This window comes from Archocentrus centrarchus, chromosome 4 (assembly GCF_007364275.1).
Source record: "Archocentrus centrarchus isolate MPI-CPG fArcCen1 chromosome 4, fArcCen1, whole genome shotgun sequence".
NCBI lineage: Eukaryota > Metazoa > Chordata > Actinopteri > Cichliformes > Cichlidae > Archocentrus > Archocentrus centrarchus.
The window spans coordinates 702,746-730,524 of NC_044349.1; the positions used below are offsets into that span (position 1 = coordinate 702,746).

General features: G+C 43.6%; 1 protein-coding gene across 1 annotated transcript in view; it reads right to left on the reverse strand.

Annotated features, from left to right (window-relative positions):
* The window catches only part of tgfbr3 (transforming growth factor, beta receptor III), a 67,426-nt gene that overhangs the window by 31,828 nt on the left and 7,819 nt on the right, over nt 1-27,779 (reverse strand). Inside the window, exon 3 of the mRNA XM_030727166.1 lies at nt 9,194-9,375. Coding sequence (XP_030583026.1) covers nt 9,194-9,375 — 182 coding nt within the window. The remainder of the gene's footprint in view (nt 1-9,193; nt 9,376-27,779) is intronic.

Here is a 27,779-nt window from a genome sequence, read left to right on the forward strand (position 1 = left end):
CTTCAGTTATGAGAGCCATGAAAGTGTTGCAAAAATGGTTAAAATGTCCCTATGAGACGAGGAAATGGAAGAAATTACTGAACACTTATATCTATGAGGCAATCTGCATGGTGATCCAAACAAACAGATCAGGGATTCATCGCTCTCTCTGTCTCCCCCTTTTTTCATATTTGCTCCCCTCTCTTAATCCAGACACTGGAAAAAGCGAGTGCATTGCTCCTCTGAGAATAACAACCACCAAGATATAATCATACCTGGCTTGGCTCTAAGCGCTTGGCTTTGATAGATGGAAGAGGGAGGTAGAAAGAAAGCGAGAGTTAGAAGAGTTGTAAAAGATGAGGAATTTTAAACCCAGACAGAAACTTTTCCAGAAGACGTGAGTCACCTGCAAACACAGGCATAAACAGAGCTCCAAAAAGAGGAAGTGCCAAGAGGCGCTAAGGGTCAGAAAGGGTGAAAACTGTGCTGATTATTATCTTTTTTTTTCCAAGGTTAATGCGTAAACAGCAGTAATACCAATCTAAGCCAGGCCTGGGTTGCACAATGTAAGCAGTGATGTGGACTGAACAGCAGCTGGTGTGCATCTCTGCCCACAGAGCTGTGATCATGAGCCCTGGTAAGGCTAGTGGGCATAGCAACAGACCCTGTCAAACAGCCAGGGTGTGGAGAGAAGAGGTGCAGAAACACCAGGCATCAAAGTACCTCTCGTGGTGTTTGTAAGGATCAGGTGGCGCCGAGTTGTCCTTGATGCGGGCGGCTACCTTCGGAGAACCCTGCAGGGTGTGCTAGGGACGGGAGGCCACGGCTGATTGATTATCAGGAGCCCGGCACAAGGATTTAGGGGTCCAGGGTCCGTTACAGTTAAGGGGGCCTCTGCCAGCAGCCACGGATGGAGGCTCGTCTCGGCCTATCACGTTACTGAAATTAAACTCCACACAGGGGACGACAGCTGTAGCAGGATAAGCCGTCACACAGCGTGCCATTAGTGGTGGTAGCATGTGTAAACAATGGAAATGTTTGAAAAACAACAACACAGCATCAACTCTGAGCTCTAAATCAACTCCAACAACAAACACAGCGCCAACTACAACAAAACCAAAAAAATAATAATCACACACAAGCTTTTCTGGTACAGCAAAGCCACATGGTTGGATTTACAGCCCACTGATGCCTGTGACACTGCAATTATAAAGGGTCATGTGTTTGTCATTTTAGGACCTTTCAAGCTTAACTATGTTTCCAGTGTGCTTCATAAAGACTGTGCATCAACACTGTAATGAAATCCTTTCACCATCAAATATTTTGTACAGCCGTGTAAACCTGCACCCTGCAGTCAGAGCACAGCATCACTGCGGCTCGGTGTCCTTGCAGGAAAAGGGAGTTTCCTTTATTGACAGAGCTAATTAAGTGTCTTATGAACCGTAGTGATTCTGAAAGAAGCCCAAAACATCCTTTAATTATGTGAAAAGTAAGACTAATCTGGGAACACACTCTCCCACCCAGGAAACAATCATCAGCTAGAGAAAACACAGCATGTATCACATGACATAAACCACAGTGACTGGACTGCATGTTATATAGACTAACATCCAAGATTATCATACAAAAAAACAAACAGAATAACTCCACACACAAACTGCTAACAAACTGCCACACAGCTATAGCTGAAAACACAAAGAAGTGCCTGGAAGCAATCATGCCGTTATCTGATGTGTGTGTGCGTACGTGCGTGTGTCTTGTCTGTCTGGATCTTGGTTCTTTCTGGATCACTGAGGGTGTACAGAGGGACAGGAAGCTCAGGCACAGGAGCCTAGAGACGGGGGAGAAGCGGACCAAAACCTGCTGACCGCTCTTATCAGCGCCACCCACATATTTGAGAGAGATGGTGATGCTACCTGGAGCCTTCCTCTCTGACTGTGATGCTAATCAGTCTGCACTCAGCTAAATGCAAAGCTCCAAAGGAGGGACTGGAAAGACGTTAAAGTGAGACAGGACATCTGGATAGCAATCTTTTAGTGATCTGGCACAAAGGCAGGAGCACAGCGCTGAGATGGGGGGAGGACGCACAGGGTCAGGAAGAGAAGCTGCCAGATTAGAGATGAACTGGAATCAGAGACAAGTTTAGCCGTCTCCGAATCATTATCTCGTCTTGTTTTTGGTTTGGAGTTTGTTCTTTTTTGGTCACTCACATATTTACTGAAAAACAGAAACCAGCTGTTTGTTTGTTTGCAGTGACAGGATCCTCCCAAAAAGGACAAAAACAACTCGAGAACCAGTCGATTGATCATTCCCGGCAGCTTTTCTGACAGTTTATTTACATAGCACCAAATCACAGCAAACAGTCGTCTCCACTGTGGTGAAAACCACACAGTACGGTATAACCCGTGCAGTGGAGCATTCATACACCTGAGTCCCGTGTTTTTTCCACACTGCATTCAGACAGAGGTACTAACGAGTTATTAACGAGGCTGTTTGCGGGGACCCCGCCTCAAGTGGCCATTAGAGGAATGACAGTTTTTGGCTTTTTCAGCCCAGGAGGGGAATTCAAAATTCAGTTTGACTCTAATGTAGCCCACGCACGGCCCTGCTTTTTTATTTTTATGACACGTATTCAGATTACAAAAAAGTATTACTGAGTAAACACTGTTGCTGATAACAGCAGCAAGTGTCCATTAAAATAACTGCTTGGTCCATGTGTGCAGTTTGTCCTGCGTGCTGACTCGTATCTGACACTGTTTCTGCCTGCTGAGCTCCTCCAGCATCACTCACAGTCTCAGATATCAGCGAATTCCAGGTGATAAAGCAATCATCTGCTCTGCCTCACCCTGATTCACAGCCAGGGCTGTGTTTGATGTTTGCCTTGGGTAAACTGATTAGAGAAAGACGGCTGATCTGAGATACGGCTGACCCCTTTTGTTTATTTTCAACCCTATCACCCATTTTCTGCCCTGACAAGCCTCTTTCTTTGAGTGGCTTATTTTGGCTGTAGCTGGGAACAAAGTGTTTGCAGTAAGGCCTGGCTCATGGGCATTAATGCACAGGCAGCGGTGACTTGTTAGCAGGGTGCAAAAGGCCAATCTGCATGTGACAGAAAAAACATGTGGAAGATTGTTCAAACCTGATACCTACACCTTATAACCAGAGCAAACAGAGGAGAAACCAACACTTTGAGATGAGGTCACTGTTTTTTTAGAGCTTAGGTGGCAAAACACCAACACCTTCAGGTCAACAGTCCCCGAAGGGCCCAAAGGGCTTTCAGCACGTCTCGTCTGCAGCACAGCTCACACTGATGCTGCAAGGTTAGGTTGTTTTTAGAAAATCTAATTCAGTTTTGTGAAAATCTGAAACTCATTGTGACATTACATTTGTGAAACGCGCAGCCTCAGCCTGGCACTGCAGGCTTCACTGTGACGTGCCAGCCCAGCCAAGAGTCACTTTGACTGACCTGTCCAAGAATACTGACTTTCCCCTTCAGCCCGTCTCGCTGCCCACATGGGTAAAAGAGAGGAAAGGGTTTCTGTTACCGTGAGCAGGGCCACTGAAGCTGGAGAAATCATCGCTCTCTATTTCAGACAAATGTGAATAACACGTTACAAGGTTTGAAAAAGAGTCCAGGCGAGCCAGTGTCATAAATGTCATATTTTGAAAGGAGAGCTAAGATTCTCTGAAACAGCCTACTGTTCAGAGAAACACTGAATTAAAAAGCCAGATTATTTGGGGGGAAGAATGTTAGATTTTAAATGCAGATCAAAAATATTAGTTTGAAATTGTAAAGTAGATCAATAAAGCCAGCCTGTAAATGCCCCCCAGTGTGGCCTGGCACTGTGCAGCAACCAAGCTGGTCTGTAATTTTACATTGTTTAAATAATATTAATTAAAAACAGAGCAAAACACAGAGCTGCACATTCTGTGCAAGCTTTGTGATTTTGGCTGGTCCAAAAAACTGATCTGACTTGTGTCCAGTATCGTGAGCCTAATGATTGAAGTCTTCTTCAAACTGCATGATTTGATGTTGACATAAAAGCCTGACAGCTTTTGCCACTTACTGCCAGTAATAAATGCTGCTTTGCTTTTGCATATATCAGTAACTCACTCTGAACACAAAGCTTGTAGATCATTAGAATACCAGTCAAAATATTATTGTATGCATTTCTAGCTTTAGGCTTCCTGAATGAATGATTAGCGCATCGTCAGCCTCTGCCTGTTACTGTACAGTCAAAGCAGTCCCTGCAAATGTCAGGTTATCCCAGCCCTGTTACTACTGAGGTGTTCTGTTGCATTTAATAGCTCAGCTTTAGTGTGAGATTGGCCAGAAGCCAAAGTGTGTATTCTGAGTCAGGTCCAGCTGTGCCTTTTCTTTCAGTGAGTAACAGCTCATAGGCACTGTTTAATACCCATGCAGAATGTTTCACTGGTGCAGGCAGGAAACAATTCATTGCTTTCACGTCTTTACTGAAAATACAGAAAAACTGAGCGCCATGACTTTCACACATGGATGTGAAAGAGATGTGAAGCAGGCCTCACACGCTGCAGCTGCAGGATGTCTGTGCGACTGCACACATGTGTCTGAAACTGACCATGCACTCTCCTTTGTCCATATTAGCCCATGCACACCATGTGCAACAGCAGATTTATTCCACTACCGGGTCGAGCTTTAGCTGTGCAGACACTTAGTAAGAACCACTGGGCAACATCGTGTTCTCCAAAAGCTGCAGACAGCCAAAGCTCAACCACAGGCACCTCTTATGCTGCAGGCCATCATTCAGAACATTCAAACACAGTCTGGTCTGCAGTAACCGCTTCCTCCTCCATCAGCAGAGGTGAGGAGGTCTACAGTACCACACACTGGCCAGGCACCTTCATGTAGGCTTAAAATAAGAAAAGCAGACACATGCCAAAGCATGCACAGGAAACAACCAATAAATTAGAGTGAAATCAATGTGCACACCTCCAAATCTAATGATGAAAAATGAATATACTAAAATTGAATTTAAAATTCAGTCTCATGATAGGACTATTAAAATCTTCTCACTGACAGTAACATTCACTATACTGCCAAAAGTATTCACTCACCATCCAAATCACTGAATCCAGGTGTTCCAGTCACTTCCACAGGTGTATAAACCAGCACCTAGGCATGCAGACTGCTTCTACCAACATCAGTGAAAGAATGGGTCGCTCTCGGGAGCTCAGTGAGTTCCAGCGTGGTACCGTGATAGGATGATACTTGTGCAACAAGTCCAGTCACTGCTAAATATTCCACAGTCAGCTGTTAGTGGGATTATAACAAAGTGGAAGCGATTGGGAACGACAGCAGCTCAGCCATGAAGTGGTAGGCCACGTAAAAGGATGCTGAGGGTCATAGTGCACAGAGGTCACCAACTTTCTGCAGAGTCAGTCACTACAGACCTCCAACCTTCATGTGACCTTCAGATCAGCTCAAGAACAGTGAGAGCTTCATGGATGGGTTTCCATGGCAGCTGCATCCAAGCCTTACATCACCAAGCTCAATGTAAAGTGATGATGCAGTGGTGTAAAGCACGCCGCCACTGGACTCTAGAGCAGTGGAGACGTGTTCTCTGGAGGGATGAATCACACTTCTCCATCTGCCAATCAGATGGAGGAGTCTGGGTTTGGTGGTTGCCAGAGTCCTGACCTCAGCCTGATAGAACACCTTTGGGATGGATTAGAGCGGAGACTGTGAGCCAGGCCTTCTCTCCAACATCAGTGTCTGACCTCACAGATGTGCTTCTGGAAGAATGGTCAGAAATTCCCATAAACACTCCTAAACCTGTGGAAAGACTTCCCAGAAGAGCTGAAGCTGTTATAGCTGCAAAGGGTGGGCCCACATCATATTAAAGCCTCTGGATTAAGAATGGATGTTACTCAGGTTCATGTGTGAGTGAAGGCAGATGAGTGGCAGTGTGGTGTACCTGAAATACTGTACTGTCAGTAAATAATGCTGCTGTATTCAGCCATATTTTCTAAAAAACATGGACAGAGGAGAAACTGATTACTCTGCAAGAGCGGTCTGAGAGGTTTATGTGGGAGTTCTATTTCACCATGAATCTGGAATGTTGCATTGTGTTGGAATCCAACTGTTGGGAAGCTATGGTGACTACAGCTATTTTCCTACATGATTTTCAGATCCACCTCTCAAGCCAAACAGTATCACCACTGAAAACTGTTCTGTGTAGTTTCGAGGTTTGTTTTTAGGAGGTAAGTTTATGAATTTGCACTAGAAACTGTCTTGCTCACTCCTTGTTTTCATGAAGAAGTAATGTGTTTCCTGCTGTAGCAACTCAGTGGTCAAGGATAATTAATGAAGAGCAATAATGTCTTTTCCCAGATGGCCTTCTGAGTAAGAACATCCTTGCCCGAATGCAGCGTAGGATGTTAAGATCCCCTTGTTTCAGTTTTCACTTCCCTTTTCCCGCTGGATTATCACCTCGTCCTGTCACAAAGGATCAGGGGCAGATTGTGTCAGTGAGACCACAGTCTACAGTTTTCTGCCCTCCAATGCAGTCCTGCTGAAGGCTAAGTCAGGAGCTGATTGTATCTGCACAGGCCAATCTGTCCCCACGTCTCAGGTGGAAACAAAATCAAGGACCAGAGTGGGTAGAGGGTCTGAGTGTCCTTCAGGATATCTTATCTAATCATAAGCAGAAACCTCCAGTAACAGAATGAGCTTCTGTAGGGCCACCTAATCTCAACCAGACCTGGCATGACCTTCTGCAGCCAAGGCTGTAGGCAGGGGAACAGACAGCTGGATTTCCTCCTCCGCTTTAGTCCTCAGGTGACCATGGAGGTGATGGGTAACTACATAAAGTGATGTGTTTCACAGACTCTTGAGCTAAGTGCTTTATTGGGTTGTAACGCTGTGGTCTTAAATAAAGGAAATATTAATGACCACTTAAAGAACAACTGAGAACGTATCAGAGCTTCTCCAACTTTAGTGAAGTCAGTAGAAATCCAACACTGGTGAACTTTAATGGTGGGCATATCACTGATCCTGAACTTACAAAAAAATGTAATCAGTCCTACCACACTTTGTCACGTGACTGTATTTATGAGTCATCATTGGGTTGATCAGAGCGTGCAGAAAGCTCTCCTGAGAGCAAGTGAAAACAAGATTTAAGGTCTTTCACAGCAGCTAAAATATGGTTAGGATTGTTTGATTTTCCATACAAGTCTGTTCAAGCTGAAAACAGGAAAGCTCTTTGTCATCTAAGTCTTAAATCTATACTACACACACTGTGACTCGCACTCCATCTATTAAAATGCCAATCAGTTGGTCTGGGAAACACCTAAAGGTGTGGAATGTGCTGAGGCCAACAATCATATCTGACAGCAGGTGAAGACAAAACCCAACTCAGCTTGATGTGTGTGAATATCCATCTGCATGTAATCATAATCCACCCTGACACAGTAAATCTGTAGCTAGATGAAACACAGCAAAGTCTGCACACTTTGCAGGCCGCCTCAGAAGCATCCAAAAAGTGACCTGCACTACTGTACACAGCATCTTCTTATTTTACATTGTATCTGCTGTAATCTGATAAATAAGTGAATTTCAAATGATCGTGATTACAGTGACCCAGTGAAAGCCAGGTGTGCAGGTACTGCCTGAGTAATTTAATTACTGGATATTAATGTTCACCTTTATGACTCCTCATGTAAACTTTACAAGTCACTATCATGCCAGATAAATGCCTTAAATATTGTACCATGTTAGGTTTAATCTGCTATATTACATTACAGTATTCCTTAGAGTTAGCCAAGCCTTTGACCTGTGAAGTGCACACTGATAATGGTGACTAAAAATTCTATAAAAAGCCACAAAGTGTTGAGATGTGCATGAGTTTCCACTCGACAGCTATTCAAATGTTCCTCCGCCTCATCAGTCTGAATAACTGAGACCTGCCCCCAGCAGGACAGCATCGCGTTAGCAGTTCACCTTAAAAGAAGTTCACCTTAAAACTTTGCAAGCAGAAAGTAATAATCAGCTATTTTAATACCAAGCGTGCAATGAAGTACAGTTTTTATGCTTTGATGTTTGTTTTTTTCACACGTTGTTTAAAGTGACATCAAATCAGGATAAAGTGCTTGATTTGAACAGATACACAGGAATGAATATTTGAATCACTGGAGGAAACTCCTGAATCCGATTTGAGCGACAAGCTGCTAATTTACTCTACTCAGCCCTACATTACATCAACGTCTGATGGTCTGACCAAAGTTTGAGAAGACACAGGAAGCTCCTGTGATTACATCATGTGAGTAAAACCAACAGAAGACAAATCTCTGCGTATACCTGACCATTTAAATTCACACAGTACAGCTTTAGATCAAATGCAGCCAATGAAACTGGACAGTTTTTATTTCATTTACCTGCTGATGAAGCATACCCACACACACTGCGCTTCTGTCCATTTGGCCTTGGCAACACTGAAGCTTACATCAGCAACAAAACTGCAATGACATGTCTACACATGCTGCTTTTTACACTTCTGTGACTGAGGGGGATGAAGGTTTAAAACCCAGACGCAGTGGTTTTGAAGGCCGTGGGCTCGTGATTCATCTCCAAACTATGGCTGATGATTAGGAGTTCAGCCACGAGATGTGCTGTTCAACACCCGAAGACAGGGAGTGGTTTTATAATCAACGACAGGAACGCTATCAGGAGACGTACTCACAGTTTGAATGAGTGCGCTAAAGAGATCCGCTCCAAACAAGCCAGCGGTGGGAAAATACCAGGCGCTTAAATGACTTATCACTGTGCTAATTACTCACACTAAATTAATTATTTCTTGGTAAGCTTACCTGATCAAAATGTCTGAAACTGGTTATTTGTTGTTTTTAATGATCAGTGAAAGATATGAAAGGCTTTCACTCTTGCCCAGAAGTTTCCTTGAAGCTGAATGGAAAAGGACTCAGAAGTGAGAAACCGAGGGCAGCGGAAATATCAACCACAGCAGGTGTTACAGTCTTCCTCAGCTTTAAAGTCTCCAGAAGATGAGATGACACAGATGGCAGGCCACCTCCCACTGGACTTTGTTAAATTAAAGAATTAATGTGCATAAATCTATAAATAAAGTTTCTCTGTGTACAAATTTTTTTTTTTTTTATTGAGGAGTTATAGAGTAACTTAAGATGACTTCAGATTCAGCTTCTCTGACTAAGAATGACTCACCTTTGCTGGAGTGTTGTCTGTTATCTCATGTCCTTTCAGGTTGATGATGTGGACCTCCTGGGGCAGGCTGCTGGTGCCCCTGCTCGCACACCCTGACAGGATAGTGAAGCTTTTCAGGACGGCCTGCACCGGGTGTCCCGTCCCCACCGGCAGCAGCTCACAGGGGCTGCGAAACAAAGGTCCTGCAACAGAGAAACAAAGATTCTCACATAAAATAAGCATTATGCTGACTTATTAATGTAAATCCAAGCAGCAATCTCAGGGACTAAAAAAAGAGAAGTTAATTCAAAAACTGCAGTCCCTCACGTGGCCACTTGAGCAGGTCAGTCCTCATAAACATTCATAGTAAAATACACAACAGCAGTTTGTTTTTTGAGTGAATTGCTAGTACATTATTAGTCTGTTACTGAGCATTAATGATTAGATATGTCTGTTTAATACATACATTCAGTCAATGAATGCGCTGTGCTAACCAAGCTTTTTAGTGTTGTTTCATAACTGATCATCTGCAGAGGAACGGTTTATTTGAAGAGTTTCAGTCAGGTTTCAGAATTCATCACAGTACAGAAACAGCATTAGTGAAGGTTACCAATGATCTTCTTACAGCCTCTGACAGTGGACTCATCTCTGTTCTTGTCCTGTTGGACCTCAGTGCAGCTTTGATACTGTTGACCATAACATTTTATTACAGAGATTAGAGCTTGCTATAGGTATTAAAGGTACTGCACTGCAGTGGTTTGAATCATATTTATCTCATAGACTCCAATTTGTTCATGTAAATGGGGAGTCTTCTTCACACACTAAGGTTAATTATGGAGTTCCACAGGGTTCTGTGCTAGGACCAATTTTATTTACATTATACATGCTTCCCTTAGGCAGTATTATTAGAAAGCACTGCATCAATTTTCATTGTTATGCAGATGATACTCAGCTTTATCTATCAATGAAGCCAGATGACACACATCAATGAGTTAAACTGCAGGAATGTCTTAAAGACATTAAGGCCTGGATGACCTCTAATTTCCTGCTTCTAAATTCAGATAAAACTGAAGTTCTTGTACTCGGCCCCACAAATCTTAGAAACATGGTGTCTAACCAGATACTTACTCTGGATGGCATTACTTTGGCCTCCAGTAACACTGTGAGAAATTTTTGACCAGGATATAAGTGATGTCTCCTTTCCATATTGACATACTGAAGAAAATAAGTTATTCTTATGTCTAGTCTGAATATTTCAAATGCTAAAATTGTATTTTATGAGATGAAATTGTTTAATCATCCTCAAATGGTCAAAAAACAACAAAAACCAAGAAAATCTAAATACATGTTATACATATATAAATACGTACATAACAGAATGAGTCAATGTACTTTCTTCAGTCCCCTACAATGCATGTTTTTCCTTAGTCTAAATATATATATGCTGAGTAACAAGAAACACAAAAGCATAATCACCCCCACAGTACTCCAAATATAAATGCCCCAAAGCAACTTCAGTGACCTTCCTGTAATGGTTACATTTGACATTTTTAAGCACTTAGGAGAACCAGGGTTTACACTGTGCATCTTTTAGAGCCTGTAATTCAGCTTTATCTGTGGCCTATTTGGCAGAGAGATGTGACAATCTCTCAGCAAGCTCTCCAAATATCTACTTCCTACTTTCCAACTTTCTATATGTCATCATATACAAAACCTGTGAAGAATACTTTTGAGTGGTGTAACAAACTGCATAAATTAACTGTTGTTAAGGTCAGAGGGCAGGTTTTATCTCTCATGGAGAATATTGTATATTCTTAAAAACTGAAGCCTTATTTTCTTAGATCCATCCATGCGAGTTATGATACTATTTTGTTCTGATGGCCACAGTGCGGTCGGAGCCTTTTCCAGCTGGATGAGACACAGATGTAGAGACAGAACCATTCAGGCTCACGTTCACACAGTGGGCAATTTAAGGTTAGCAGTAAACCCAATCTGCATGTTTTCAGGCTGTGGCAGAAAACCTATGCAGGCACAGGGAGACCATCCAAACCCCACAAAGAAGCCCCCAGCCGACCGGCTTTCTTACTGACTGCAAGCAGATTCTGCTGAGAGCTTTAAGTCTTCAGCGGGATTCACACAACAGTCCACACAGACTTCACTTAGGTGAGCCACCCTGGGATATTAAAGGTTGGCGACTTGGAGACTTATGTTAGCATGTTTTATTTTGTTTTATCCATCTGAGAGAACAGCAGCATCCACAAACCCCATCTATTCTTATTTTAAAAGTTCACCTGGTGATGACCAGCCAGCAACATCTCATGTTTCCCAACCAGCTGGCTCACTTGGCAGGTTTCTATTGTGCTGGTCCTCAATACCAATTAGCTGCTTCCCCAGAGAAGACCTTGTCCCTTCAACTCCACTGTCCTGGCCTGCAGCTGAAATCAGTAGTTCTTGTACTGCTCTGGAGACTAACTGAGAGCTGGAGGGCCACTCTTAGCCAGAACCTGTCTGGATGGACACATGTCTTTAACTTTCCAGTCAGTGAGGCAGAGAGGCTCTCAGGTTTGATGGATCTCTGGCTTTGTCTCCCGCACAGTCAGATACACTGAACAGCACCATCACCTATGAACGTCTGGATGGCTTGACCAACACATAGGTTCACTTGTGTTAGCGTTCACACCAGCTCTCGCATGATGTGTGCAGCTTCCTTTTCATCAAACAGAAGCTTTGAGGTGGTTAAGAAGCCTCACCACAGGCTGACAGTTTCCTATGCTACAAATTTCCTTTACGTTTTAAGTCTTTATGACCCACTTAAAAACAATGAGGGTGCATTTTGCAGATGCACAAGCCTCATGTAGGACACAGGGTGGTGCAACAGTTGTTCTGAATCATTTACATTAGAAAGTCAAGACCACTATGAGAGAGTATGGCCAGGTTTGATTTTCTTGGGGTCAGACCATGCATTTGACCCCACAGGCTAGTGCCAGCCAAGGCCTGCTCACATTTCACACACATCACCCCAAACACGCAAAGGCTGCCAACAGCAATCAGAAGGAACATTTGGAAATAATTAAAGTCGAAGTGAAAGACGGTTTGATAACAACATTAAACTGACTCCAAAAACACAGTGCCTCAGCGGTGGGGCACAGCTAGGGGGAAACGCTGGTTTTTGTGTGTGTGGGGGGGTGGTTGCTCAGAACACATAACTATTGTTTTCTCTCTCTGTGCCGTCCAATAAGCCCATGTTAGATCAGCATAAAGCCAGAGATCATGCATGGCATAGCTCCCCTCTCCTTGTTGTGAGAAAAACTTGAGAGGATTTATTGTTACCATATTTGTCTCAAGAGACATATCCCAACATATCCCAACATATCTCAAACCCATTCTCAACCTGGACTATATTTTCTTGTGACTTTACTACAAACCCAGAGAGATTATCTCCAACTCTTGCTGAGAGAATACATATATTAAAACACGGTGAGGTCCTTCTATAGCGATAAAGCCACCAGACCTAATGGCAAAAACCTGTGGTGCATCAGTATGTCAACCCCCGCCTAACCCCCCCTCCCTTTCCTCCCAAAGGGCCGAGGCCTATTCCCTCCCCGACCACGTCAGCGCGCCTCACTCCCACAAACACGTCCGAGGGCACTTCAACTCACTTTTTCCCCTCACACATGGAGAATAACAAACAACTGCCAGACAAACAAAGAAAAACACACGTCTTTCTGGGAGGCTGCCAAACATTACAACAGCTGCTGGGCAATGATGGGCTTTTCTAATTGTTTAAAAATACAGCAGAACAGAAACTTAGGAGAGAAAAGGGTAACATGGACAGAAAAGCAGCAGTCAGTGCACGAAAGGTACGAAATCTAAACCTCCAGGTCTGTGTGGAACTAGCTAATAAAATGTATTATTCCCAGAAGATGATGATGTCCCTGACCAATCATCACAGGGAAAATGTTCTCATGATAGGATATATCCACAACTAATGCTTTCAATAAAGAAAACACAGTGCGTAGTCATGGTCCCCAGAGATACATGGATAATCACACCAAATTTCCACAGAAAATATTTAAAACATACCGTAAGACTGCACAGAAATAAACTGCCCTATTCACTGAAATAAAAGCCCAGCCCCTAAAATACATGCCGAGCAATAAATTCAATTCAATTCAATTTTATTTATATAGCGCCAAATCACAACAAACTGTCGCCTCAAGGCGCTTTGTATTGTGGGTAAAGACCCTACAATAATACAGAGAAAACCCAACAGTCAAAACGACCCCCTATGAGCAAGCACTTGGCGACAGTGGAAAGGAAAAACTCCCTTTTAACAGGAAGAAACCTCCAGCAGAACCAGGCTCAGGGAGGGGCAGTCATCTGCCGCGACCGGTTGGGCTGAGGGAAGAGAACTGTGGAAGAGAGCCAGAGATTAATATCAATTAATGATTAAATGCAGAGTGGAGTATAAACAAAGTAAATAAGGTGAATGAGAAACAGTGCATTATGTGAACCCCCCCAGCAGACTAGGCCTATAGCAGCATAACTAAGGGATGGTTCAGGGTCACCTGATCCAGCCCTAACTATAAGCTTTATCATAAAGGAAAGTTTTAAGCCTAATCTTAAAAATAGAGAGGGTGTCTGTCTCCCGAATCCAAGCTGGAAGCTGGTTCCACAGAAGAGGGGCCTGAAAGCTGAAAGCTCTGCCTCCCATTCTACTCTTAAGTATCCTAGGAACCACAAGTAAGCCAGCAGTCTGAGAGCGAAGTGCTCTGTTGGGGTGATATGGTACTATGAGGTCTTTGAGATAAGATGGTGCCTGATTATTCAAGACCTTGTATGTGAGGAGAAGAATTTTAAATTCTATTCTAGATTTAACAGGGAGCCAATGAAGAGAAGCCAATATGGGAGAAATATGCTCTCTCTTTCTAGTCCCTGTCAGTACTCTAGCTGCAGCATTTTGGATCAGCTGAAGGCTTTTCAGAAAGCTTTTAGGACAGCCTGATAATAATGAATTACAATAATCCAGCCTAGAAGTAATAAATGCATGAATTAGCTTTTCAGCATCACTCTGAGAAAGGATGTTTCTAATTTTAGAAATATTGCGCAAATGCAAAAAGCGGTCCTACATATTTGTTTAATATGTGCATTGAAGGACATATCCTGGTCAAAAATGACTCCAAGATTTCTCACAGTGTTACTGGAGGCCAAAGTAATGCCATCCAGAGTAAGTATCTGGTTAGACACCGTGTTTCTAAGATTTGTGGGGCCGAGAACAAGAATTTCAGTTTTATCTGAATTTAGAAGCAGGAAATTAGAGGTCATCCAGGCCTTAATATCTTTAAGACATTCCTGCAGTTTAACTAATTGATGTGTGTCATCTGGCTTCATTGATAGGTAAAGCTGAGTATCATCTGCATAACAATGAAAATTGATGCAGTGCTTTCTAATAATACTGCCTAAGGGAAGCATGTATAATGTAAATAAAATTGGTCCTAGCACAGAACCCTGTGGAACTCCATAATTAACCTTACTGTCTGAAGAAGACTCCCCATTTACATGAACAAATTGGAGTCTATGAGATAAATATGATTCAAACCACTGCAGTGCAGTACCTTTAATACCTATAGCAAGCTCTAATCTCTGTAATAAAATGTTATGGTCAACAGTATCAAAAGCTGCACTGAGGTCCAACAGGACAAGAACAGAGATGAGTCCACTGTCAGAGGCTCTAAGAAGATCATTTGTAACCTTCACTAATGCTGTTTCTGTACTGTGATGAATTCTGAAACCTGACTGAAACTCTTCAAATAAACCGTTCCTCTGCAGATGATCAGTTAGCTGTTTTACAACTACTCTTTCAAGAATCTTTGAGAGAAAAGGAAGGTTGGAGATTGGCCTATAATTAGCTAAGACAGCTGGGTCAAGTGATGGCTTTTTAAGCAGAGGTTTAATTACAGCCACCTTGAAGGTCTGTGGTACATAGCCAACTAATAAAGACTGATTGATCATTTTTAAGATTGAAGCATCAATAATTGGAAAGACTTCTTTGAACAGTCTAGTAGGAATGGGATCTAACAAACATGTTGCTGGTTTGGAGGAAGTAACTATTGAAGTTAACTCTGAAAGATCAACTGGAGCAAAAGAGTCTAAACAAATACCAGCAGTGCTGAAAGCAGCCGAACATGAAGAATAATCTTTGAGATGGTTATGAATAATTTTTTCTCGAATGTCTAAAATTTTATTTGTAAAGAAATCCATGAAGTCACTACTAGTTAACGTGAAAGGAATACTCGGCTCTACAGAGCTCTGACTCTTTGTCAGCCTGGCTACAGTGCTGAAAACAAACCTGGGGTTGTTCTTATTTTCTTCAATTAATGATGAATAGTAAGATGTCCTAGCTTTACGGAGGGCTTTTTTATAGAGCAACAAACTCTTTTTCCAGGCTAAATGAGCATCTTCTAATTTAGTGAGACGCCATTCCCTCTCCAGCTTTCGGGTTATCTGCTTTAAGCTGTGCGTTTGTGAATTATACCACGGAGTCAGGCACTTCTGATTTGAAGCTTTCCTTTTCAGAGGAGCCACAGTATCCAAAGTTATACGCAGTGAGGATGTAAAACTATTGACGAGATAATCAACCTCACTGGGAGCAGAGTTTAGGTAGCTGCTCTGCACTGTGTTGGCACATGGCACTGAAGAGCATAACAATGAAGGAATTAGATCCTTAAACTTAGTTACTTAGTTACTTAGTTAATAAAGAAAAACAAAATACCCAAAATCTGCTCTATTAGGGCCTTTCATCTGAAAAAGGATCTGTAAGCTGCATGTTAGCCAGCATGTTATAGATGTCATAAAGAGCTGGAACAATGTTTACAGTTTTTTATGTTGTATTTTAATTATTTTCATATAGCATAAGGAAAGCTGTGGCACCATGAGTGCAGTGGGATTCATTATGATCCCTGTGTTAGCGCAGGTCTGGTCAAGTGATATAAAAATAATGAGCTGTACAGCGATCTGAAAACTACAGATTCCTCTCTAGAATGAGTCCCTCCTGGCCAAACATAAACATCACCAATTACACAGTTCAAACAAAGGGGAGTTATTAATAAAAGGTGTAAATGAAATACATTAAGTGTCAGAGGATAAGCCCCACCTGTTTTTCTGGCACGTCTATTTTAATCTGAACTACCACTGAGAGCGTCGCTGTCCCCAAGAGGAAGCACAGCATGCTGATCTTAATCATATTACAGTCATTCCTCAGAGGTTCCCACAGGACACTTTGGATATTAAAACTGTATTAACAGATTTTCTTCCAATCAGCATTTAAAGGTCATTGAACTGGCCTCGTTTTAGCCTTCCTCTCCCTGAGCCTGCAGATATGCACCATAGTTTCTGAACTGTAACACCTCTCGTGGCTTTTGAAAGGTTTTCGCTTTTCCAAGTTATGTTTAGATTTTCATGAGAACCGCCTCTACTTTAGATCAGGCTGATATAAGAGTGTCACGCAAATAGAGTCAGTTATTTGATCAAACTGTAACCAAGGATTCATATCACATATGTCATTACCATCAGCCTGCAACCACAGTCGACATCAAAAGTTATACAGGAAATAAAAGGAGCATCTGTTGGCCCTGCCACAGCGTGGTGTCTGCTGTCACCTATTCTGTCTGCCTGTCTCCCCCACATCTGTCTCCTTCTCTCCGGCCATCTTTCTTTTCCTTCGGTCTTCGGTGGACAGCACTGTGCGTCCTGTCCAGCTCCTACCAGTGACTTTCAGCTGGTCAGGCCAAACACCCACAGCAGAGGAATGAGAGAAGCTGTTGTTCACTCTGCCTGAAAAACAACCCAGTTTGTGTCCACTCTGCAGACTACATGCAAATATTAATCCAGCAGATGCAGCCAAACCTGAAGGTACATCTCATCCTGCAGCTATAGTACTCTCTAAAATGTTAAAATTCTACAAAATATCAGAAATACTGCAAAATGCATAACCCTCCATTGTTCTGTAACTCAGTCTTATTCCAGTCAGCCATGCCACGCTTCACAAAAGCTGTAACTATTGATGTGAATCCTGACCATCAGCCGAAGGACAGTCCAGTTCTCACAGGCTCACACCAGCAGCAGATGAAATTTCTAAGTCCTGATCAGGGCCCAACATCAACCTAATCTCCCGACCGTCAGGTCACGGCCCGAATTCACAAAAAATCTGACAACGTGTCAACAGGTGAGAGATCGAAGAGCAGACTGAACCAGACAGGAAAGCACCTGCTGACCCTCCAACAGCGCTCGCTCATCTCCAACACGCCAGCAGGAGGTCCTCCTCTGTTGGAGCAGAGCTCAGTGAGGGGGTGTGACAGCTGGCATACCTGAAGCAAACAAAGGCTCAGAAATAGATCGGACTTTATTCAGCCAACAGGGTTCATCAGAAGATGGGCGTTTTCGGCTGCTGACTAGAATCATGTTGATCAACTCTGGAATCTGAGGACAGTCAAACTGATGATGAGTATTAAAATTACTGTTCATCAGAAACCTCTCTGCAGGCAGCTCATTTTAAAGTGGCATGCACACAGACTATTGCAAATGTCACAGGTGTCGTAACCACATGTAATAGTATAAAAAGATTTTGTGGTTTCATTGTGAAAGTATGAAGTTATACACAGACAGCAGCACAAAACTTTCACCGCCACTTCTGTTCCTGTTTGCGTGGGCACAGACACAGGAAGCTGCTATGTTGGATGCGGTTTCTGCTTCAAATGCTTGATGGGTATGAAAATGTGGCCAAAATATAAAGTACAGCAAAAAGGTTCAGCTGGAAGTGTCAGATGAACTTTAATGTGCTGGAAGCAGAAACAAAGAGTTTGTGTTGTTTCAAGTCAACGACAGCTGCTGTGTAACCGGGTCTGCGTAGGTGAGACTGCTGAGGTCGCCGTAGCTTCCTGTGGGTCCGCTGACACAGTTCAAGTTAGTCTGGGCTACAAAGCAGACAATCCCCTGCCCCACTAACAAGAGGAGCCTATAGAGTTTATGGACATCTTGGAAAAGCAAATGTGTTTGGCACAAGAGTGCATTCAGGCTGCCGAACAGGACAGCTTATTTTAAAAAATAAGGTATGGTGACATCACAGCCAGATGTTCAGTTTTTTGGCTTGAGAGGGGTAGCCAATCAGAAGAAGCTGGTATAAAGGGAGGGCAGCCTTAAAGGCTTCAGACACTGCATCAAGTGAGGCCTGCACCAAGGCCCAGTATAACATAAATACGTTTTAACAGTGAATTATGCAAAGCAAGGCTCTGGAGTCCCAGACTAAAAATATGAAGCTGGAAATTAGACCAATATGGTGGTCGGTATCTGCAAGGTTCATGAGCAGGGTTCCCTGCAGGGTGACTGATTCTATATGAGCAAAACACATGGACATGACTGACGTGCCCTTTAACCTCCCACTTTTCTCCTAACCACCCACCGGTTAGTTTATTTCTCTAGTTCTGCCTTTCTGAGGATTAGTGTCAAATATACAGACACTGATTCTAACAGAAACATCGGATATGGTGCCACAAAATCTATTTTCTGTACAAAACTGTGATAGTATCCGAGCTGAGACAGGAAGTGAGAATATAAATCCATATTAAGGAGGGAGCGAATGTGCAAATACTCACTTTGATACATTTAAACAATGTGAAGTCCAAGCAGTGATGTCACCAGACACTTTTCACAGCCCTTGGCGGGCTGCTTTTGGACCTCATTAGTTAAACACTAATATCTATTTCAGATACTTTGTTCAGACTATTACGCGATAACGCTGAAGGCGATTAAAAATCCTGCTCGTGTTTTATTCCCAGACTACAAGTAACGAAAACCAGCCTCTATTTAATTTGACACTGTGCAGAAAACTGGTTGCACTTCTGAAATCTGGCCTGTTACTTTCAATTAACAAAACCAGCCTCATGCTTAAAATAACTACGAAAACAGGGAAACTGGAGGAATTGCAAGAATTTGTAAGAAATGATAAAATAAGATGGGCTGGAGGCAGAAACAACGCTGTAATTAGGCTGCAATGCTCTAAATGTGTTCATAGAGAGAACAAACCTGCACCGGGGCAGCTCGCTCTCTGGGCAGTATTTAAAGGGACTATTACTGTACTTTGTATAATATGTACTTTGTTCTTTTTAAAGGTACTTTAAGAAGTTTGCAGTAAAAACAAGTGCAAAGTTCAGATTTTATTATTTGCCCTGTTCAAAATGTTTGAGTCTAATTATGACCTGTTTTTATGTATGTGGATAGAGTACATGTGTCACATTCACTGCATTGTTTAAATCTTTAGGAACAAATATCAAATCATTCGGGAACGTTGTACACGTATTATTGTCCAGGGCGATGATGTCAAACGTCTTGGTTTGTCCAAACAACCTTAAACTAAAACAGGCCGGCTGCAGATTATTTTTTACTCCTTTAATAACCAATTAATAAATAAACTTGTATGCAGACAAAAGGATTGAGAAACTTGTATTTTTACTTGGAAAAACTGTGCTAGATGCCAGACGTCACCGTACAAAGAGACACACGCCCCTGTATCCACAGAAGGCGCTCTGCTGCTCTCCACAGCGTGGCACTGAGCCAACCACTCGGGTACAGGAAGTGATGTCAGTCTGTGTGCCAGTTAGGGACAAATCTGATATTCCCACAAAGCCATTTCCGAAGATAAACAAACAGAGCCTTTCCCCTGTGTGCGTACACATCCTCACAGTTCCCAGTATTTCTTCAGCAAATCTGACTGCGTTCCTTCAACAATAAGGACAATTTCACACCATAACACACATGAAAGGACAATGGAGCCTCAGAGGCCTGCAGGGCAACCTGATGCTTTCTCAGAATACTTGTCCAATAATGTTATGAAAAAATAAGATCAAGTTCGTCACAATATAAGCATAGAGAAGCACAGAGGTGCATCTTTAAGATACGCCCGAATTCTGTGGCATCTTTGCTTTTTACCGCAGGGATGATTCCCATGGACCACAAACCTAGAAAACATAATATTCTACCCACTCCTGTTTTCCTAAAGGGCTAAAGAATCACTAGCTCTGCAGTGTTGACATAAGCACAGCCCACTCACTCCTGAACCTTGAGCCACTACTACAGGAAGTGAGCACAGCCTTTCATAAGAGTAGTGTAAGTTCACTACACCGGCCCTCCTATGAAGAAGAAGAAGAAGAAGAAACAGCCTTTATTGTCCCACAGAGGGGAAATTTGGGTGTAACAGCAGCCGCAGTTATTATAAATATAAATAAAGATGAAAAGGATTTATCTCTGGACTGTAAAACTCGGAGGAGAGGAGGAGGAAGCTGGAGGGGGATGAAGGGAGGAGGGGCAGGGGTGAGCCCGAACTCCATTAGGGAAGTCGTAAACTTCGCCATCAAAGTGTGAAGTCTGAAGTTAGATATCCCACAAATCTGGCTGTAACTCGATATCACCCAAACAGTCTGTATTGGTAGATAGATCTCAGCAGCTGGCATATAGCAGCAAACACAGCTAAAACAGACAGTCAGTGGGTTAGATTTTATCTGCTGTGAGGGGAGTAAGGATACGCAGTCCCTAAGTATGTTTCCAGGTGTTCAGACAATTAATTACGTCCCTCTGGATGTCAAACTTCAACAAAAATAAAGGCACTAAGTAGAAAACTACCCAAAGCATCCATCATACCTGTGAACGCATGCATTCAAGAACACCTTTCAAACTCAAATCCAATTTTGTTTTAAGTTTATGTGAACAGAAAGTTCAGGATATCTTCAGCAGCACAGCTCAGTGTCGCTGCATCAGTCAGCAGTGAGCTTCATCCACTCGTATCGGGGTCCTTTCACAAGGTTTTACAGCCTCCTCCGGAGTAAACAGATGTGGACACATCACTCCAAACGATTTTTACATGAGTACAAGTTGTTCAGAGGAGGTCTGGAAGAAGACCCAAACTGTCGCCCTCAGATGAGAGGAGATGGATTAAGATGTTCAGGAACAGCTCAGGAACCACGAGGCTCGAGCCTGCCATGAACTGGAAACTGCTGGAACCCTGTCCACACTGAAGCCAGTTTTACACTGGCATGGACTGAGTGGGTGCCCACAAAGACACAAGTCCCTGCTCCAACACTGACATCCACACCCACGATGAGCAGCTTCTTACCAAAGTTATATGTAGCACATAATATACTCATAGGTTGGTAAAACACTCCTCTCTTGCTGACAGTGAGATTGGTTCTTATCCATCAGCCCTGATAGATGAAGGAGGCTCCTGTGATAAGTGATCAAAAAAAACATGGCCACTTACAAGCAGCATATGAAGCCACAGGCAAGAGAGACGCGGGTACATTTCTCCCTACCTCTACATGCAGACATAAATCAGAGGTCTTTGAAGAGATGGATGACAGGGCTAATTCCCAGAGGAACACAGGAGCCACTGTGTAAAGTGAGACAGCTGGGAGAGACCGAGCATGTGTGCATATGACTAAAGACTTTACTGGCTGTGCTGCTGCTGCATGTCTTTACTGATGGGTGCCGACATGTGCTGTCTGGACCTATAATATCAAAGAGCAAAGAAGTCGTCAGCTCAGCCGAGGAACAAGAACCGGCTTATAGTTCTCAGCTGAGAACGAGACACGAAATGATAAAGTATCAGTAAACCACAACAATACTAATGAACTCTCTGAGCTTAAGCAAAACACACCAAGAAACGTCACAATAGCAGCAGAAGAGCTCAGGTGAGACAGTTTCTACCGAGCTCCCGCACGAATGCTGAGATATCAGCAGCCATCGGCCGACCCAGCGCAGTACTGGAAGTACCCGAGCAGAACAGCCTTCACCGTGGGGAGAGAAGTCTGTCCTGCTGCTCCAAGGGCAACTCGCTCATCAATCATAGATGCCTTCAAAAGCCGTATTCTTTGACAACAGCTTGGCAGGGGTTTGGGAGCAGCCACATCGTCTGCATTCACAAAGACTTGGATCCAGTTGTGGAAGCAGAGAGGTGAGCCCTGGGGTCATTCATCTTGTCCCACTAGATATCGGCCTCATTTCATTTGTGCTGGATTATCTGCCTTTGCCAGAACTCTTCAGCGTACAGTATTTAATCCAATCACTCCAGCAGATTTCATAAACAGTAAATCTGGTAGGTGGGCTGGGGATCAGGTACAGATGACATCTTTAAGTTACTGTGATTTCACTCAGTAAATGCAATATCCATGCTGTACAAAGAGACATTCAGTAGAGCCCACAAAATAGTACTGCACTTTATATAAAACAAATAATTTCCGTATCAGAACGACCACAGGCAAAAACACAGGAGGCCGGGATGCTGATCTGGAGATAGTGTTTCTGGGCATCAGGATGAGCCATCCTTAGCTTACTCAATCTGACATCTGCACACACACCCTTACTGACCCAGTAAAACATACTTAGTGAAGGGGAATTTACTAAATCAATAAATAACTGGGAACATTTGAATCAATCATGCAGCACCCCAAAAATGTCTTTGTTCCAGTGATCTTTTAGAAAAGTACCCTCACTCATATGTGATAACGGGGGCCTTTGAGAAGCAGCAGAAAGCTGGAACAACGCTGGGCCTTTGTGCCAGTGAGCCCAGTGCAAAGAGGTGGAAAGGGCATTTTCACACACACTGGAAGAGATTACATTCCTCTGGGCCTCTTCAGCCTCACAAAAGGGAGAGCAAAGAAGAAAAATGGCTTGTCAAGTGCCGTGTTGTCTCATGTATTAACACGTACAAAGGAGGCTTGGGAGGGCCTCTTAACTGGACAGTTACCAAGCAGAAAGTGTGACGAGCGACGGGCCGGTTAGAGAAGACCCCAGACAATGAATAAGCAAAGAGGAGTTTTTCTGCGGAGAAAAAACAAACACACGCATATCGGTGATCATAGATAATATTCATAAAAGGAAAGGCTGTGCGTCCTGGGCAGTTTTTCTTGTTTTTGTTGGACGGATGGTTTAGATGAAAAGAGCCACAAAAACAGGCGATGGCGGTGCTTTTTAAAGTGAATAACACCTCGCTGCACGCTCCTCCACAACTACTTCCTGTGTTAGAAGAAATTCTGAGAATCAAGTGGAAAGCATGTGTGTGTTTGTGATCTACAGCACACAACAAGCTCCGAAGGTCTTTCTGTCATTTTTTGGAAGTTACTCCTGTTTTCCAAGAGATTATTCCAAAACTGCGACACGGTCTTTCATCAGGACTCATCTGGTGGAAAAGGAGTGGGGAAGGTGAGGCCCCAGGAGGGGCGAGTCTGACGAAAGACGCAACCTGGAGGCATATCGGGATTTTTTGAGTCATCGCTGCAAAGCGTTGAAAGTACACTTAATAAAGGAACAGACCTCAAATGATATAATGTGATAGAGCAACATATTTTTTCTGGCTGCTTCTGTAGGTTATCGGAACAGCGGGAGTCCCATTTTTTACTATTACTCTCTCATTCTTCAATGAAGTCACACTCCACATAACTCTTACTCTCTCCAGCTTTTTTTCTTTTTTCCACGGGGCCGTTAAACACAATGGAAAGCGCACGATCACCCCAGCTGTCTCCCATTACTCTGACCAAAATTATTTACACGCCTGCTTACTGGAACTACGGAGAGAGAGGGAAAGGGAGAGTGATGGGGCGGGATCTGGGTGACTCCTTCACATTTACGTAAGCATCCTCTTAACGGGATGCTGATAAGGAACGGCACACATGGAGGATCTTCTGTCTCTACAGATCCATGTGCTTCACTCCTCCCTGTGTAGGTGAGCTTCTGCTTTCAGAACAGTGAGTAAATCTAAATACTCCACCAATCGGTTTACATACTGCTGTTAGTTAAACTGGATAATACTGGGCTTCCCTTCATTCCACAAGCAAAAGCCATAAACAGACAGGGCCAGAATGGCTGCGTCCTACTCCTCAGCACTGTAGAGATAAAGGCTTCACCGTGGGGGAGAGAGGATCTGTAATTAGACAAACTCAGGACTCCCGTTGCTACGTAAACATCCCAACCACTCAGCCCAGCAGCAGCTCTGCCTCTGCAGCGCTGCTGCGGCTCCTCGCATGAATCACAGGGCAACATCTGGTTTAGCGTGCTGGAAGGGACTCTGTCGGTTTGGCACGCCGCGCGTATGCGGAGTGTGTCGATTTGGACCAGACGACCCATGGCTGCGCCTACCTCTCTCCTCCCCCTGGCTACCCCACCTCTCAGATTACAGCGGTTGCACAATGCTTTCTGGCAGCCCCGGCGCTCGCTGGCCCTAAGACAGCGCTGTGGATACACAGACAAACTTTTTGCTCAACTAAGGGCAGAAAAAAGTTACAATCGCTTTTGGCACCACAGTGACTCGTGTCTGCCAAGAGTACACAAAGACGCAGACGGAGAGAAGGGTGTTTACTTTAATGTAAAGCTGAAAGGGAACATATGGACTTGAATATGAGCACAGCTCCAAACCTTCGCCTTGCTTCAACAGCCTACGTGCTTCTACGTTGAATTGCTAGAGACAAATTTGGAGTAGCGGCTTGGTCATCCATCAAGCCACCTCATAAGTGAAATCAGGATAGACAATAAGAGAGGAGAAAGCATTTCTGCACTCAATAATGCTGCTGTGTTTTTCAGTGAGCCAACACCCCGGCCTTGTGCCTCCAGTGTAACCAGCATCCTGCCGGAGCTGTTTTTGGCAAGTGTCTCAAATTAATATCTGGCACGGCTCCTGACAGACTTTATTTCACTGTAAAACCCAAAGTCAGCCCCAATGTCCCTCATATATCCTTCACAGAATCACCATTATGGCACGCTTAGGAGACGCAACCACAGAATGGCAGTAATGATATGGAGGGAAAAACAACTTAAAAACAGCAGAAAGCAGAGCGACGCAGCAGAGCACAGAGTAGAAATATGGACGCCAAGGTGCTCTCAGTCTGACTTTTAAGAGTTATGGGAGGCTCAGAACCTGGATTGCATTACGCCAAAAGGAGACGCACTGCAGACTAATCTAAACATTACGTAAGAGCGCTCCCGACAAGTTTAAGGGCAAATGTGACTGTTTACACAGATGCTGCACGACAGCAGAAATAGACAGTAAAGGAGAGAGAGGTGAAAGAAAGAGGCTGCTCTGAAACTGATCGGCTTATTAATGACAGTTAAAAGCCAAAAGTAGAAAGGATCACGTCTATAACGAAGGGAAAAACACTGAATGTACTGTTTGGTGATCGAAAAGCAAACAAAAAAAAGCAAATAATTTGCCAGTAAATCATTAAGCACAGTGGCTGCCAGCACTCTTTGGAGGAAAGGGCATTTGGTGTCTGACCGTAAATATCTGTCCCCTGTGACATCGCACGACAATGCATCTGACCGTGTGAGGAAGAATTTAGAGGAAAACTTCATACAGGACTTCATTGTGTTGGAGATCCTGGCATTGTGGCAGAAATTATGTTTGCTCTACCCACAACACACACTCACTACGCTGCTATTGTTTGAGTCAAAGTCAGCCCTCTGGAGTGCGGTTCAAGCCCCCCGAGGATAAGAAGAACTTTTACAATGATTACCTGTGGCGGCAATCAGACTGAAACTATGAAAAATGGGAACCACACGTTTCTGGATCACGCTTTCTACCAGCCAGTGATCCCCGTGCAGAAAAGCAAAGTGGGATACTGCAGAGTCATACACCATGAAACTGGTTTCTGTACACAGGCCATCGCACACTGTATAAAAGAGGAAAAAGGCTGTGAAATAAAGAAGATCCTGAATATGGTTTGTGCTACTTTGAAGCCATTGGGTTAAACTGAGGGTTTGGGTCACTTTACCAAGCAAAGAAACCCACAGCTTAACTGTGCGGCTGCTGTAGCTGTAACAGCAGCCAAAGTTCCTCTAATCACCTCTCCTGGCCAACTCCACAACGACTCGAAACATCAACTGCAACTACTCACCCCAAACAAAGCATCAGCAATTTCCCAACAACTTTTGGAGGGGCTGGCAGATTTGACCCATTTCCTGAAGATGACCCAGCTGTCCAGAGGAGGAACCTTAAAGTCGTCTGAGGGTTGGGAGACACAGTTCCATGTTTTCTGGTATCCTGTTATTCATGCCCTGAGAAGATCAATCCTGATGGCTTTGGCACATCAACAGGTTGATATTCTCAGAGTTTGAGTCAAATTTCCAGAAACTCATTTTAGTGTCCAGTTTCTCTACATCTTACAAATTGATTGGCACAAAATGTGTTAAAGATATTCGTGGTCCCCAGAAGAAGGATCATGTCGGATGAGGTGATACTTTGACTTTTTATTTGGTCTATAAAAAGGTTAAAATATTTTGGTTCTTAGTGTGACTGTGTAAACAGTTACTGACTAGATTTCTAGATAACTGGAGTTATTATCAGCTATCAGTTCCAGTTTCTCCACACCTGAGAAACTGTATAATAAGTTCTTCACAGGACCATCATTCATCCTCTTCCGCTTCTCCAGGTCCGGTCCCGGCAGCAGTCTAAGTAAAGATGCCCGGACCACCCTCTCCCAGCTCCTCCTTCAGCTCCTCTGGAGATCCGTACCGCTCCAGCACAGTACAGCCTCCAAGAGCTGCCAGTACGACTGTACAGACTTGACTCTGTGGGTGGCAGGAATGTTTCAGGAAGTTTGAAGGTGCAACTTTTAAAGCTATAATAAAGTGGGTTGAATTGTTATGTAATGGTATTACTTAAAAATAGAGTGAGGAAAAAGGGACGTTAATCTTTCTGAGCATGAATATTTTCCCCGCCTTACATCAGTCAGTCAGTCATTGCCTCCTGCAGCTAGAAAAGGAAGAATCAACAATAGACAACAATAGAGCCGACTGTGAAGGCGTAAAGAGAGGGTTAGAATATAGTCCCAGCATATGGCCTCATGCACGTTCCTCAGTAAGAGAGGTGCAGTATTGTTCATCAGTTAGCTTTGTAGGGCAATAAGTAACTTCAACTTACAGTTTTATAGTGTTTCACATGACACACTCATGGCAGAGAGTGTAAAGGTCGATAATTATCATATCTGATATTCAGCAGTTCTCTTGATTTTTTTACTCATTTTGAAATGCTCTGCTTTGACTGAGGCAGCCTCCTCTGTCTCTCTGTGGTTTTAGGCTCACAGCACTGCCAGGCTGGGCAGTCCAACACTGAAGGTACTGTGACACACACGTGTACACACACGGGTCCACACACGGGTACACACACGGGTCCACACACGGGTACACATACACAGGTGCACACATGGATACACACACGAGTACACACACACGGGTACACACACACGGGTACACACACGGGTACACACATGCGTCCACACACAGGTACACACACACGGGTACACACATGCGTCCACACACGAGTACACACACACGGGTACACACACAGGTACACACACACGGGTACACACACACGGGTACACACACGGGTACACACATGCGTCCACACACAGGTACACCCACGGGTACAGAGGCGAACATCTCCAGACTGAAGCAGCTGTGCTGTGAGTGAGCGGCGCTCTGTTTGAAGGTAGCAGATATTATTGAAGCTGCAAATAAAAACAGCAGTCTTCTGTTTCCATGATCTGTGAGGTCTATGTCACCTTTGGTGATG